Here is a 15,799-nt window from a genome sequence, read left to right on the forward strand (position 1 = left end):
CTATTAAGAGGAACCTAAGGGAGAAATAATCTTGGCATGTTAAGAGGATCAGGATGAAGGCTGGTATAGTTAGAACACAGTGTGAGCAAAGTGAAAAGTGGCATCCAGATGAGATCGGAGAGCTAGGCAGGTGCCAGTCATGTATGCCTCGTAAGCTGTGAGAGAGTTAGGATTTCGTTCTGATGGGAGGTCAGTGAAGGGTTTTAAGCAGGGGAATGATATATTCCAATACATTGTTGAAGGATCCCTCTGGCTTGCTGTGGAGAATGAATTATAAAGGCCAAGGGAGGGGCAGGGACAGGAATTGGGATGGTTTTGCTTTAGTATAGGCTAGAGATGACATCAGCTAGGACTCAGAAACAGTGAGAAGATAACAATAGTTTCTGGTTGCTGGATATTTTGTGGATGGAGTTCCCCCCAACCGCCCCCCCCCCCAAGTAAAACTGATAGGATTTATGGGAGCTAGTAGTGAAGGGAAAGAGAAATCAAAGATAGGTTTTTGATAGGAGTAAGTGCGTGGCTGTTGGTGCTGTTTACTGAATGGAGATTGGGGGAAAGATATGGTAGAGGAAACTAAGAGTTTTCTTTTGGCCATGTTAGTTTGAGATGGCTGGTAGATATCCCAAGGGGCGATTCTAGATAGGCAGGTGGATGAAATAGTCTTAGTAGGAAATTAATTTCTGGAGACATAAATTTGGAGTTATCACCATATGCTTATTTGTTTACTATTGTGTCATAGGTCCCCAAGACCACTTTCAGGTTTGGTGACATGGTAGGAGAACTTACAGAACTCAGTGTTTAGATCTGCTCGTGGCTATAATTTATTAACAACAAAAGAATACAAAGCAAAATCAGCAGAGGGAGAAGGCGCATGAAATGGAGTCCACAGGAGACCAGACATAAGCTTCCAAGAGTCCTCACAGTGGAGTCACACAAGACACACTGAACTCCTCCAGCATTGAATTGTGACAGCACGTGTGAAGTGTTGCCTACCTAGGAAGCTCATTAGAGACTCAGTTGCCCAGGGTTTTTATTGGGGTTGGCTACAGGCACTCTCTGCCAAAGTTCCGGACTCCTAGGAAGAAAGCAGGTGTCCAGCATAAACCATGTTGTTTGCACAAACAGTTTAGGCACAGTAAGCCACCCTTATCAGTTAGGAAATTGCGGAACACCCCAGATGCCAGCCAAGGGCCAGCCTTGTGAGCAGGCCTTTCTAAGGGTAGCAGTCTCCTGCTTGCTGTGTTAACTCTTCTGCACAATTGCAGAGAACATTTCTGCTCCAGCTTTGCATGAGGTGCTGTTGGAAGTGCTGGGGATACTTAAAAAGAATTCCTGCCTTTAGTAAGTCTACCATAGGCCTACAGTGCAAGGGATAAAACAGAAACACACAAATTATAGTGGCTGTACCAAGGAAGTGCCGTTAGAACTACAGAGGAAGAAAAGGCCCCCAACCTGGCTGGGCAAGGCCTCAGGTATCCAGCTGACACTTCAAGCAGCAATTTCGTGTGTGTATAATACACACTTTTCACTTTTTAGATCAGTTTTGCAGTGATTGAATTTATAATTAATCAGTTAAAATACATACTAAGTTGTGTTCAACGTAATAAGTTATGTATGTAGTTATTTATCATCTTGCAGTTTATTCATTGATTAGCAGCAAAGATTTTTTTGTTTTTTCACTAACAGTTTCTCAATTTAGAATGGAGTTAGTGCAACCTGAAAATATAGCTCCTTCTGTTGTAAAACAACTGAATTGCTTTAGTTGTATCCGATTCCAGGTGCTAAAATGACTTCTAATTCATTGGAGCTACTTATGGCAAAACGTCATCAGTAAAAAGATTTTTTGAGTGTTGTCGCTGTAACTTTGAAACTTATCTGGCAAAACCTTGATTTACTATAGTGCTCAAGGAATCCTGGTTCATTACATTCACTGATTAAACTAGAGCCCCGTTTTGGCTTTAGCCTTTAGTGGTGAAAGCCTTTTGAAAATGTCCTTTGGTTACAACAGGTTTGAGCATCACTTTCTACTGTATAGTAATGTGGCTGAAGCTGTGCTCAAAATCAGTCTTAGTCTTAACTGAGTGCCAATATCCCCAGGAACTGTCGATGGTGGCTGGGTAGGTGGGTGTTGTGCCCCTCCCCTCTCTTTTAACTAAATCCTTGATAAGCATTTGTTGTCATGATTAGCTTCTCTTTTTAAGTGATCAGAGAATTTGCAGAGAACAGATTTTATGTTAAAAGTACCAGCCAGTTAATTAAGTTCTGATTAGTTGTGATTTGGTTATAATGACTTTATTTTTCTAAGCCATACATTTGATCACATCAGGGACTTCCATTGCCTTTAGGATAAAGGCCACATGCTTAATATAGCATTTGGGGCCCTCTATAATCTAATTCCAGTCCATCGTCAGATTCTTCTGCTATTTCCACACCTTCCCCATATACTTAAGCCACCTGAGTTACTCACAGCTTCTCCCTCTTCACCTTGTTCTATTGGGTGTTCCATTCACAGGAGAGGAGATACCATGAGCAAAAGCTCATGCATGAGAAGGAGCAGGTTCTGCATAGAAAATACATAGGGTTAGTGTTGGTAGAATGTGAAGCCCCAGGTAGGGTACGGAAAGGTTGCAGGGCTCCTGGGTCAAGGCCTAGAGGTCAGGACGTATGCCTTATTCTTCATATTCCAAGCGCAGTAATTCATAAACCTCATTGAATGAGCCATGAGTGCTTAGTTGATGTCTGACATGAATGACCTTGATTTAAAGATGATTGCTGAAAGTTAACTAATTTTTTGGGCTACTGAAACCTATCTAAAGTTTTTCAAAAAAGATTGCGATCAGACAGATATTTGTTGTGCTTGTTCTAGGGTGGCTAGCAGTGGGAGAAAAAGACAGATCCCTGCCCCTGAGAAAGTTACATTCAAATACAAGGAGTGTAAACAACAAGTAAAGTGTATAGCATATCACAAGATAAGTTGTGTGGAGAAAAATTAAATAGGGCTAGGGAGTGTAATTTTAAATAGGGAGATTAGGGAAGGACTCACTGAAAAGGTGCTATGTAAGGTAAGTATACACCTGAAGGAGGAGAGAGAACGAGCCATGCCACCACCTGGGGAAACGTGGTTCCAGGCCAAGTGAACTTTAAGTGCAAAGGCCCTGAGGCGGGAGGGCCAGGGTAGCTGTAGGGGAGGGAGGAGGTCAGGGAGTAGGAGATAAGGCCTCGGAATAATGGGCTGGGTTGAGAAGGGCATCATAGGCTTTATAAGAACTTTCACTGTATTCTGAGGGAGAATGAGAAAACCGTGAAAGTTTTGAGCAAAAGAGTGACGTCATCTGCCTTAACACACTAGCTAGAATTATGTTTTTAAAGCTTAGAATAGATTGTAGGAGGACAAGGGTGGAAGCAGGGAGACCGATAATGAGGCTGTTGTAGTAATCAGGCAAGAGATGATAGTGGCTTGGACCAGGTTGTTAGCAGAAGAGGTGAGAAGTAATTTGTTTCTAGATATATTTTGAAGGTGGAATAAGTGTTTGATCTCAAATATCAAGTAATTAGGTCATATCTTCAAGTTTTATAAACTACTAGTGGAAATGTTTTTACCTTTTTTTCCTCTCTCTCACCTTTGACTAAAAGAAAAAAGGTTTAACAAAAAATAATTTGTATGTACCCTGATTTAGTACTTGGACCCCAATTCAGTGAAACTTGTCGCTAATAATTCATAAGTAATACAATATGACTGGATTAGGTTGAAACCTCACTTCACCTTGAATGTTAACATAAGTTTTAGAAAAGTGCTGTCAGGGCTGAGGGAGGTGAAATTCCCATCTCGGTGCATTTGGTGTGGTTTCTTCTTGAAGTTCCCATTAAAGATATTGACTTAGATACTGAGATGTCAGGGTATCCCTTCCTGTTTGAAGTCACTCAGTGTAAGATCATTGACATCCGGACAGCTTTCCAAACCAGAACGGTTCATTGTAACACAGTGGAGGATGGGGAATTCGTTTTCCTTTCAGAAAGTCTCCCCCCACTCTTCCACTTGCTGTCTGCCATTTTATGGCAAGCAGCTGGTTCACATCAAGTGCTAGTTATAGTCAGCTCATTGAAAAATGTTGTTTCAGGATTATAATATGTCAGGAAAAAAACTAGCTTCTTTCAGAAATAAATTACAGAGGACAGTCTTATACTCACTGTGTTCTAAGATTATCTGTTAGACACCTTTGCGTGCACCTGGAATACAAACCTCGTCCAGAATTAAAAAATCATGAAGTGTGGGGCTGACCCGGTGGCTTAGTGGTTAAGTTTTCTCCACTTCAGTGGCCCAGGGTTTGCGGTTTCAGATCCTGGGCACAGACCTACACAGTGCTCATCAGGCCATGCTGTGGTGGCGTCCCACATACAAAATAGGAAGACTGGCACAGTTATTAGCTCAGGGGCAATCTTCCTCACCAAAAAAAAGAAGTAGTTAATGTAAAGTTGAGATCAGTCTTGGCATATGTGCATGGACAATTGTATTTATACTTGTAGAGGTCTTGGTGTGTTAGCATTGATGAGTTGTAGTGAATTTATTCCCCATTTTAAACATTTGTGGGTTTTTTAGAAAATTTTTTTCTATCCTTGAAAGTTTTGGCCCCCCTTTAATTTCCAGCAGAATGTTTGTCACTAGATTTCAGTTAATGTCTTCTTAAAAAGCAATCTGTCACAATTAATAGGATCGATTTTTGATAATTCTCTGTCTGTAAAAATCAACCATTGGCTTTTTGCCCTTTTTGCCCCATCTCTCAAAGGGGATAAAAGGCACAGATTACTGCTGTAACGTAATTCCTCTCTCATCCCTGTGCACCACAGGAACAATGCAGTTTCTGGTCAAGTTTTGGGTAACCATTTATCACAAAATGTACCTTACTCTTCCTTCTGTTTTTAAATATGTAAATCATTTAGTCAGTTGTTGATTTTTTTTTTTTAAGCAGATCTGTCATAATCAAAAACAAAAAATCTTAAGCTTATACATATCTTTTCGTCTTTTCTGGGCAGAGAGGCAGATGAAGGCTGTAAAAAACCTTTAGAAAGATTGCTGAACATCTGGCAAGAAAGAAGTGTGTATGGCGGCGAGTTCATACAGCAGCTGAAGCTGTCTATGGAGGACTCCAAGAGCCCTCCCCCCAAAGGTAGAAACATCACCACATGTTTACAGCTCTTGGTCTTTGCCTACTTTCGAATCAAATATGAAAAGCTGCAGTGGGGGTTGCTGTGAACCACCAGCGATTATATGATTCTTCAGAGAGAGATGATCATAAATGATGGTGAGAATTTATGTAGTGCTCGAAGCGTGTAAGCCTGGTTCTAGTGTTCATGCTATTCATCATCTCACACCCTGAATTTTGCTCTGTATTCTCCTTGGCTCTCTCCTGCCTTTCAGAGACTTTCTTTGCACAAGGGAAAGGAACAACAAAGTTGTCTAGAGTTGGGGGAAACTAGGCAGTACTCAGGACTAAGATTTTGTCCTAGCCCTGCACTAACTGCTGTAGGATCTTGAATAGTACCTTAGCCCTTTTAGAACTTGGTTTCATTAAATACTGATGTGATTTTGGAACATACTTTTGATGGTTATCAGCTTGCCGTCTAAAATTGATTTTGGTCTTTACTGAACCCAGGATATCCTCAGGAAGTGTGGACAGGTATGTGTGTGAATTTTACCACTTCTTTCTTAAGAGCTTATGTTATTTTTTTTCTTTAAAGAGGAGTAAGATCAAACGTTATTTGGTTCTTTGGGTTCTGGTTAGCTGCAGTTTGATTCTAGTTGGCATGACATGTTTCTAAGCTACAGATCTGCTCTGACTGCACACATACTCATTGCCTAGAGCATCAAGTCCGAGTACTAACATAGTATTTAGGACCCTTTATAATCTGAACTAGTTTGCTTTTCCAGATGTTGCCATTCCCTCATGTACACCATATTCTTGGGCCGTTCTAAATTACCAGCAGTTTCCCCTCTGGATGCTCAGTTGACACCACTTCCTTTGTATCTGCTGTTGCCTCTGCCTGAAACGTCCTTCTGTTCCTTTTACTGTGTGGTGACCTCTTCAAGAATGCTGTTCTCATTCTGACACCTTCTCTATCTTGTCTGGGCATGTGTAGCCATTCCCTCTGTGTTCCTCTGGTACTTTGTACGTGTCTCTGCCGTAGAACTTAGCCATGATTAGCATATGATAATATCATTCATTCAGTAAGCCTTTATTGTGTACCTTTCATGATCTCTTCCAGGGCTGAGTTTATATGCATTTCACTTTCCTGTGAAACGAAAGATTAGAGGCTTTCTAAGAATGACATAAGTGTTTACAGGCTGCAGGTCATTTTTGTTTTACTTGGAGTTGTAGAAAACAATTTTGGGATCACTCTGGTGGTAGCTTCTGGAAAGCAAGGTGTTCTGTTTTGGATTCTGATAGTGTTTGTACTGTGTCCTGTGGAGATGTTCTGCAGAGCGTTGGGGAAGTATCCAGCATTCTTTTCTCTGCTCAGTCTTAGAGTTCGTTGGTAAACAGTGCTGATTTTTTAAAATACCTTTAAGGCAAATAGGAGAGCTCTGGAAGATGATGTTTAAAGTTAAGTGTTGAATTTCAATTCACCAAGCATTTGCCAGATATGTACTTTGAGTAACTGCTATGCTTGATGCTACAGGAAAGAACGAGAGGAGTGAGAAATGGTTCTGCACTCAGGGAGCAGTCAGACAAATTGGGGAATTTGTGGCAGTGGTAGATTTGAAAATAGCTCCCTTGAGTTTCTGGGTTTTTTTTTTGAGCGTCTAGACATTAACAACAGTAGAGCCGGTATTCCTCTATGTGGAGGGTAATGCTGGTCCAGGGATAATTTCTTTCTCTGTTCTGTAAAGACGACACATCTCAAAAGGTTACAATGTGTGTATAGTCCCAACTCACTCACTCTGTCTTCTCATTGTCGTCTTTGGACCTGAGTTATCAGAATATTTTACCACAGTCCTTTCAAAATACTGATGAGTTCTTCAGACGTTTATTTCCAAATTTAAATAGTCCTTTCAGATTTCAGCTTTGATTCATGGGTAATTCTTTGTCTTCAGACAACTTTTTAGAGTTTAACTTTGAAATAACATTTTTGCTTTGAAACTTTGACAGATCTTCTAGCATTGGAAAATGTGTGAGTTTAGGAATTTTGTTTTAGAACTCGAGGTTTCTAGAGTTTATATACCTGTCTCCCCAGGTGTTCTAGAGTTGTCACTCTGTTCTAGGGAATACTCAGGCTGCTGCTTGACTGAATGGAACTTCGTTATTTACTTGAGTCACACGTGAATCACACGGTATCCTATAGTTGCGGGATTTAGAAAGGAACTGTAGATACAAAGGGAAAAGCATTTATTGAGCACTGTTAGGCACCAGCCACTCTGCTGGCTGCTTTTCGTGTTCATTTATTTTAAACCCTTATGACTACTCTCTGAATTTGGTATTATTTTCATATTTCAGATGAGAATACTAAGGCTCAAAAGGGTATAGTAATTTTGTCCAAATAGATGTAATTGGTAAGTAGAGAATTCAGACCCACTTCTATATGACTTTAAAGCCTGTGTTCTTCGCACCATACTTTTTCCTTGAAACCACATGGATTCAGTAGACTTGAATTAAGGTGTGGATTCATGAACAGGTCACCCAGCTTTCCTGGACCTTAATATAGTTAGTTTAGCTATTCAGAGCAAGGATTTGAAATGAGACTACCAGTGTGTTAATCCCAGCTCTGCCACTTCGAAGCTGTGTGACCTTGGGCATGGCATTTGACCCCTCTGAGCCTCGGGTTCCTCGTTGTACAATATGGCTATTAATAGTAATACCTCATAGGGTTGTTGTGAGGATTACTTGAGATAATGTAGGTAAGATGTTATTAATGTGATATGATTTTTATTCCCCCTGCCCTGTTCTAATATCTGATATTCTAAATTTCTGGATATGAACTAGTAGCAAAAGTGGGGGAGATTGGTTAGTATTTTCAGTCCCCCAGATTTTGTGCCAGGCAAAATCACAAGGGTTAAGAGCAGGAGCTCTAGGCCCAGCTTCCCAGGTTCAAGTCCAGACCTGGCCACTCAGTTCAGTGAGTGATACGGGTAGTACGGTCAGAGCTGTGCCTTGGGTGTCAGCCCTTTGCTTGCTGCAGACCTTTTTCTCTCTACAAGTAAAGTTTAATATGCTTTTTTAAAAATTTCCCCTTATTTTGCAGGGAGGGAGCAAAGAATGAGGGAGCTGTTGCCAACAATATTTCCTGATTCTTTTTTCATTCTAAAAATAATAAAAATCTGTGGGATTTTTTTTTAATCACAGAAAATTTCAAGTGGATCCTTTAGAAGATCCAGCTTTATGGGTAGATGGCTGTATTTTGTAATGTTATTTGCGATCCTTCAGTCTAGGTTTTTGCCTTAAAATTAGTTTCACAGTTTGCCATAATGTCTGGAATCTACCACAATCAGGTCTCCAAGAGGCATACCATAAACTCTTAGGTACCAGAGGGACTTGAAGGTTAGCTGAGTACAAGCCCCCTGGAGACCCAGGGACAGATTGGAGGGTAGAACAGAAGGTGCACAATATGAGGACAGGATGGTTTTGGCCACCCATAGTGTTTGCCCTGCCTGTAAACAGAGTGGTCGAGTGAGTAAAAAAGGGAGTGTAGATACTGTGATCAGAAGCCAACTTGAGAGTGGAAGGTGCCTTATCTTAGACGTAGGAATGGACTGACAGATTTCCTAGGCTATTTTTAATGGCTGTCTGACTACACTGAGAACACTGGTAACTTGGTACTAGTGAGTCAGGGGAGAGTTGCTAGAGCACGCTGTCCCATTTGTGTAAAGGGAAGCATTGATAGTCGTTTCTGGCATGGCTCTAGCACTCTTCAAGCTCTATGCTTCCTCTGCCTTCAGGAGGTTTCAAACAGGTCTGTTGACGCTTGTCTAGGTATTATAGGAATGTAAAGGAATAAGAAACTCAGTGTTTCTATCAGAGAGGTAAGGCCTGTGTCCGCCAATGGCCATACAAAGTAGCAAGGGCCAAGCACTTTCAAAGAGAGGCCCCAGTGCTGTGGGAGTTAGAGGGAGATGATGCCAACTGAGAGAAGGAGGGAGTGCTCGAGATGATGTTACCATTACCACAAGTAGGCTTTGAACTTAGGTGACCATTCCAGGTTTTCAAATAGAGGTGTGACGGGGTGAGAGCTCAGCTTTAGAGAGATTAATTTCATAAGAGTGTAGTCTGAGTTGGAAAAGGAGTGACTGGAGGCGAGGATTGGTTGGAACAGTGGTCGGAACGAGACATGATAAAAGACAGATTGCTGGTAAGAGGCTGTGGGAAGGAGTAGGAAGAGGAGATATGTAAGAATCCCTCAGAGGTGTGGCATCTGCTAGAAGTCGGGACTTCAAGAGAGATTCCGGGGGTCTCAGGCTTTGTGGTTGGAAGATGGGGCCAGTGAAAGTGTTCATAGTGGAAATAGATAGCTCAGCAAAGAAGGAACCCGAAGGGGGAATGATGAATAATTCATTTCTAGTAGGTCCTCCAAGTGGAGATAAGCGAGAACTGGAAAAGTAGAATGATATAGTTACCTCCTGCTATACCCTCTTGCATCAGCATGGCAGAGGACGGAAATGGCCCTGAGACTGTTTTCATCAGTTTGATTTCAATTTTTAATGAGTCAGTGGCAGCATGAAGTGGTAAAAACTCCAGATTAGGAGGCAGACGACTTTGACTGTAGGATCCAGACTTAGACTCACGAGCTCTCTGACTCTGGACAAACCGCAGCCTGTGGACCTTGATATGCTCGTGAAAAAACATAGGTGGGGAAAACAGAAACAGGTCTATCTAAGGCCTTCCAGTGCCAACTTTCGTGATTCTGAGTGTCCTAGGATATTTGGTGATGTGTGGTTTTTATATGCAATAATTTCTGTATGAGAGTTTGAAAACTGAAGAATTCAAAATTTATAAGTTTTTCTACCTTCTTTTGTGTATTTAACATCTATTTATTTATTTATTGAGCAGGTGCTCGGAGGTGAACAGAACATAAGTTTTTTTTTTTTGCCCTTGGAGTTACATTCTAGTGGCCACTCCTCCACACAGCCACTTTGATGCTGTAGTGGCTAAATGTCTGGGGGGGCCATACCACACACTATAGATAAATTAGGCAGCTGCTGTGCGCTAAGTACTGTTAGATATTTCACATGCAAATTATATCCTAACAGATTTTCTGTTTTAGAAATATAGCAGTCCTTGCTTTGCATAGTAGTGCAAAACTGTAAAAAATGACCATGCAAGCTGAAACCATGCAAAGTGATCTTAATAAATCAATGGGAAAAATCATGATTGTTCTATGACTTTTAAAATTTTTTTGTCAAAAAATTGAAAGCTCACTGTTGATTACAAATGTATAGAGAAACAAAGAAGATTCTAAAACTAGTATTTATTTATTGTGCTATGACATGAAAAATTAGAAACATTGAGAATTAAAGTGTTTTATTTCTTTGTAACAAACTTATCAAGAGTGGTTTGAACAAAGGTTGCTTTCTTAGATAATTGATGATATGGAAGAAGCATCTTTTCTGTCTTAGTGTATTGTCATACTTCTTCCTAAATTTGGATCAGCTTCCAACATTTTATGCCTTGTGCTTTCAGTGTCATGAAATATCTCTGAGAGTTCCTTTAATATGAAGTTTTTTGTCAGCATCACTCTAAGACATTGTCATCCTTTTCATCACAGCCCCTTTCTTCACTTTTGTTGCTATGTTGGCCTTCACTAAATTCCTCATGCTGTGAATCTGGTCTCTAGAAGGGTGTGACAGCACCAGCCTTCCTACAGCCAGCTGTTTCTTCTACAACTCCATTTATGTTCCATTCACATGTCTCTTCCAGCATTAATTTTAATTTCTTTGCTGCGCTTTCATCTTTCTCAGTCGGTTCCCTGTTTTGATTAGTCATTTTTATAAAACGTCACGTGGATTTTATCACTGGGAGACAACAGAACTAATCACTTTGCCGTCTGTGTGAACTGAATAACAAATGTGCAGTGACCCATCACTGACCTTGAAAGAAGTAATGTGATCAGTGATCATGATGCACTTGTGTTATTTACATAGTGGTCTGTGGGCTGAAGTTAGCCGTGGAGTTTGTTGTTTGTGCAGTTACTCTGGATTCACACACCATGGTATCTGAAATTTGAACCATGTTATTGGGGGGGACTGGTGTCGTTTACACAGTGGTAATAAATCCGTGCATAATAGAATCATGCAAAGTGAGGACTGCCTCTATTGCAAATGCTGCTGTTTCTTTTTTTTCAGTAGAATAGACAAACAACATTAAGAAAAGATGAAACATGATATTGACTTTGCTTTCACGTCAAACATAGTTTGGTCAGTTAATGTATAAGGTAGGAAACAGGAACTACATCCTTGATTCCAGAAGAAAGTGTTTAATTAAGCAAGAAGTGTACGTTATTCTGTGTATGACTCACAGAGTTCTGAGGCAGGTGCATGGTAACCCCTCATTTGACAGATGAGAGGGTAGTTGTGTGTCGCTAAGTAATTCGACTGCAGTGGATAGGGCACAGATTTTGAAGCCATACCTTTAGTTGAGTTATTTAACCTCTCTGGGTCTTCATTTTCTCACTTGAAAAATAGAGATATTACATCTTAGAATTGTTGAGGATTAAATGTAAAGAAACGATTGCAATGCCTGGCACACGTTAGGTGTCCGATAGTTTCTTGACTTTCCAAACCTGAATTTATCACTTAGATTTATGTCCCATGGTGGTTTGGCATGTATTTTGTATTTCCAATTTGATGCAAAAGAAATGATTTTGGAATTAACACATCTGTCATAACAATTTAAAAGCATATGATACAAATAATAAAAAATGTAACCTGTTAGCCTCAAAAGTGGTTAATTTTAAACTGGTAACTTAAGTCATTTGTCTTAGTAGTGTCAATCATATTTCTAGTAATGGTTATTTTTAAGGTAAAATTAGGTTTGTTTTGCTTTTAAAAGGATAGTTTAAAGGATATTTGTGTTTAGAGTTTTTGACACAATTTTATTGATGGGTTTCTCTCTACTTTTGATTTTCTGAAATTATCCTTGAAAGCATAAAGTATCTCATTTTATATGTAGTACATTCTCTGCAAACTCTTGCACACATCGGCTTGCTTCTTTATTATCTGATGGGTTTCTTACCACTTTACTTCTGTTAACTTTTTTTTTTAAGATAATGAGCTTTTTTAAATCAAATATGTTAGTTTGCTAACAAGTTTTAGATGCTTGTTTTCAGGAGTGTTTTTCAAGTGAGTGAATCTGAGATGACAGACTAAGGCCATTTTGACTTTTCAGTAATGTAGGGAACTACCACCAATTTAAAAGACCAGGCGTAAAGGTTAATGTTAAGCCATCTTGGAAATAGACACCCCTTCTGCCCTTTTTCACATGTGACCCATTGTACATAGCATTTGACTCTTACCTATGCAGGCTTTTGTGACCCAGATTTGTCACTTTTTTCTTTCGTCTAGCAACAGAGGAGAAGAAGTCTCTGAAGCGAACTTTTCAGCAGATACAAGAGGAGGAGGATGATGACTACCCTGGAAGCTACTCTCCCCAAGATCCTTCTGCAGGACCCCTCTTGGTATGTCTTGACCCCCAGAGTGTAGGGCACAGCGGCTTGGTGAAGTGACCTCTAGTTAAAGATTATGGCCACTAGGTGGCGGTGGTGACCACTAGTAGGGAATCACCAGAGGGCAGCTCCCAGGGCAGTGGGTGCAAGAGCCACCCAGTGAAGCTTGGCAGGCGGCAGGTTGCCTTTGTCTTGGCATGCCGTGACTCTGGGACGGATTTCTGTTTTATGGAGTATGTCGACTTGGCTTTTTGTCATTCCTAGGAGTTGAAAATATTTTTACAAAGGAGATTTTTGTGAAAGGGGTATATAATGTTACCGTTCAGAAGTCCTCTGCTGTGGCTTGTCCCCAGTGGAAAGGTTGGTTTTTGTAAGTAAACAACTCATTAGTTTCTGTGGCCAGTCTGCATGGCAATAGCAAATTTGCTATAATATAACCTATTTATTGAAACAGAGAGCTACCGTTTACTGAGTTTTTAACCATATATTTGCATTATTTGGCTCTTATATAAGTTAACCCATGAACTCTGTGTGGTTGGTTCATTTTAGCTCTTTACTTATTTATTTACAGTCAAAGAAAATGAGGCCCAAGGAGACAGATTAAGTAATTTGCCCGATGTCTTAATTTGAATCCGGGTCTGACTAACGTCAGAGCTCATGTTGTTTTCCCTGAGTTACACTGCCCCTGATTTTGTCTAAAACAGCTTTTCTTCATTGCATATAGGTGTGTTCAAGGCCTATGTAAAGAGGAAGCCTGTCTGGTTTGTCTTATGTTAAAATGTCAAACTAAACTGGGGGATAAGTGAAGGCAGTGTTGGTCCATGTATCTTTGCATTTAAACACTTCAAGAGAACATCCTGAATTATCACTGTTCAGGATAACCTGACCACCATCTACATTGTTAACTACTCCTGGGTCATTATGCACGGGCTAACCTGTCAGCATTCTGTGTTTTCTGACAATTTAAAAACTCCTTTTTGGTATACACAGAGTATGCAAATTGGTTTGTTCTTCCTGATTTTCTTTTCCCCCTTGTTTGTAATTAATGAGTTTGGCACATTTAATTTTGGGAGTGGCTGCCGAAATTGAAAATGTCATCTTGCAACATCGTTCTGTAAAGCAAACCCAAGAAAGAATTAGAGTAGGTGGTGTCATTTCATTTAATCAGTCAACACAGAGTTGTTCAACATCTGATACGTGTACCTTTATTCTATATTGGAGACCATTCTGTGCTAGAAATTATGCATCATTTGAAATTAGACAGGGTGAACCAGACTCCATTTTCTTAAGTTGCTAAAAATATACTCTTTAAAAAAATTGTGTTTTTAAAGAATTATGTAGAATTTTCTTCACGTTTGGCCATGGACTTAGAAAAATTACCTTTGTACCTTCTCTTAGAGTACATCTTGTTGACTTCAGCATCAGCTCTGGGACTAAGAACAGTTATCTTTTTACATGTCCAGAATGATCCTTTAGACTTTACCTCCACCTCATTTAACTCCCAGTTAGTTTCCTTTAAACCCCGTGTGTCTTACTGGATAGTGTTGTTTGTGTTCTCTTCGTCCAGACTGAGGAACTCATCAAAGCTCTGCAGGACCTGGAAAATGCCGCATCAGGGGATGCTACTGTCCGACAGAAAATTGCTTCTTTGCCCCAGGAAGTGCAAGATGTTTCTCTATTGGAAAAAATAACAGGTGAGAAGATAGAGTTTGGGTAAAAGGTGAGGGAACAGGAACATATCTCTAATGCATCAAACCCTAGGCATGCTAAGTATGGTCTGTTGAAAACAGTGCAAATTGTATGTGCAGGAGGCTGAGGGAGAGGGCATTAAACTCATGACCTTTTTACTAAAAGAAAAAAAAATTATGATTCAGCACTGTGTGATTTATACACTGTGCACTGACACACCCCATAGATGATAGTGCCTTCAATGGCAAGAACTCCAGGTATGTATTGTTAGTGTCATTTTACCCTCCTGATGATCACCCCCAATTAAACAGGGAGTGGCGGTTGACATTATTCCCACTTTATGCTTGTGAAATTGAAGAAATGAAGCATGAACTAATATTTATAGAGTATGCTCTGTGTGAAATATTTCTACTCTTCTTGATAATCTTTGGAGATTGGTGAATGTCTATCCCCATATCGCATAGGAGGAAATCGAGGCTTTGAGAAGTTCGGTGTCTTGCCCAAGGTCACACAAATAGTGGATCTTGGGAGTCCAACCTAGGCTGCAAAGCCTATGTTCTTCCCATTACAAAAGCTCAGACGTTTTGTTCACTTTTTCTGAGGGCCACCATTTTCCCCTTCTGGTCTCTTCCTTGACTTGGCTGCTTCACTAATTTCCTCCCTATCCATCTGAGGGAAATCAAGGTTGTTCATGAAGTAGTTCCTTCATTCAACAAATATTTGAGGTACACTGTGTGGCAGATGCCCTTGGTTTCCTACCCACGTTCCTTCAGGGGTTAAGTGCAAAAAAGAAAAGTACCATGGGGCTGTGGGATGGAGAATGATTGAAGGAGGTTCTATTCTAAAGGTGTCAGGGAAGTGTCAGGGAAGACCTTTCTGATGAGATACTGTTTGATCAGAGGCCCAGATAAATTAGGAAGCACACTGTGAGGATATCTGAGGGAAGGAAGTGCCACCCAGACAGAGGGGACAGTACTTGTAAAGACCTTCAGTCAGGAGCGTGCTTAGTTGGAGAACTCAACACGGAGGCCTTCTATATCATATAAGAAGCATTTCGGCTCATTTCATCTACTTTGCCAGCTCCAACGCTGAAACCCTACTGGATTTAACAGTCTGTTGATCCCATAGTCTATTGATCCTTCCACATTTTCCCAGCCTTCACTCTCCTTATGTCCTCATTTTCTTCTTTGCTCAGCCTAGAGTCTCTGTAATCACTATCTCACATATACCCTCAATCCCTTTTCCTCTCTTTCCCCTTCACTGTAGCCTCCTGGCAAAAATCCAGTGTTTCTCCTGGTTAAATCCAAGTTTTTTATTACAGTCATGTGTCACTTGACAGTGGGGATGTGGTCTGTCATTGACGGAGGTGTCATTATGTGGTGCATGAGTGTATTATTATTGTAAGGACCACCACATTTATTCTTACTGTCAGAATCACAAGCCGCAAAAATTGGAAACAATT

The 15,799-nt window shown here is 40.4% G+C and overlaps 1 protein-coding gene across 7 annotated transcripts in view; it reads left to right on the plus strand.

Annotated features, from left to right (window-relative positions):
• The window catches only part of RPRD1B (regulation of nuclear pre-mRNA domain containing 1B), a 74,150-nt gene that overhangs the window by 8,375 nt on the left and 49,976 nt on the right, over nt 1-15,799 (plus strand). For 6 of the 7 annotated variants that reach the window (XM_014847176.3, XM_014847177.3, XM_044748796.2 and 3 more), the window contains exons 3-5: nt 5,032-5,165; nt 12,548-12,660; nt 14,216-14,342. In XM_014847176.3, coding sequence (XP_014702662.1) covers nt 5,032-5,165; nt 12,548-12,660; nt 14,216-14,342 — 374 coding nt within the window. The remainder of the gene's footprint in view (nt 1-5,031; nt 5,166-12,547; nt 12,661-14,215; nt 14,343-15,799) is intronic. The other variant, XM_014847179.3, reaches the window with a different exon arrangement.

This window comes from Equus asinus, chromosome 15 (genome assembly GCF_041296235.1).
Source record: "Equus asinus isolate D_3611 breed Donkey chromosome 15, EquAss-T2T_v2, whole genome shotgun sequence".
Classification (NCBI taxonomy): domain Eukaryota; kingdom Metazoa; phylum Chordata; class Mammalia; order Perissodactyla; family Equidae; genus Equus; species Equus asinus.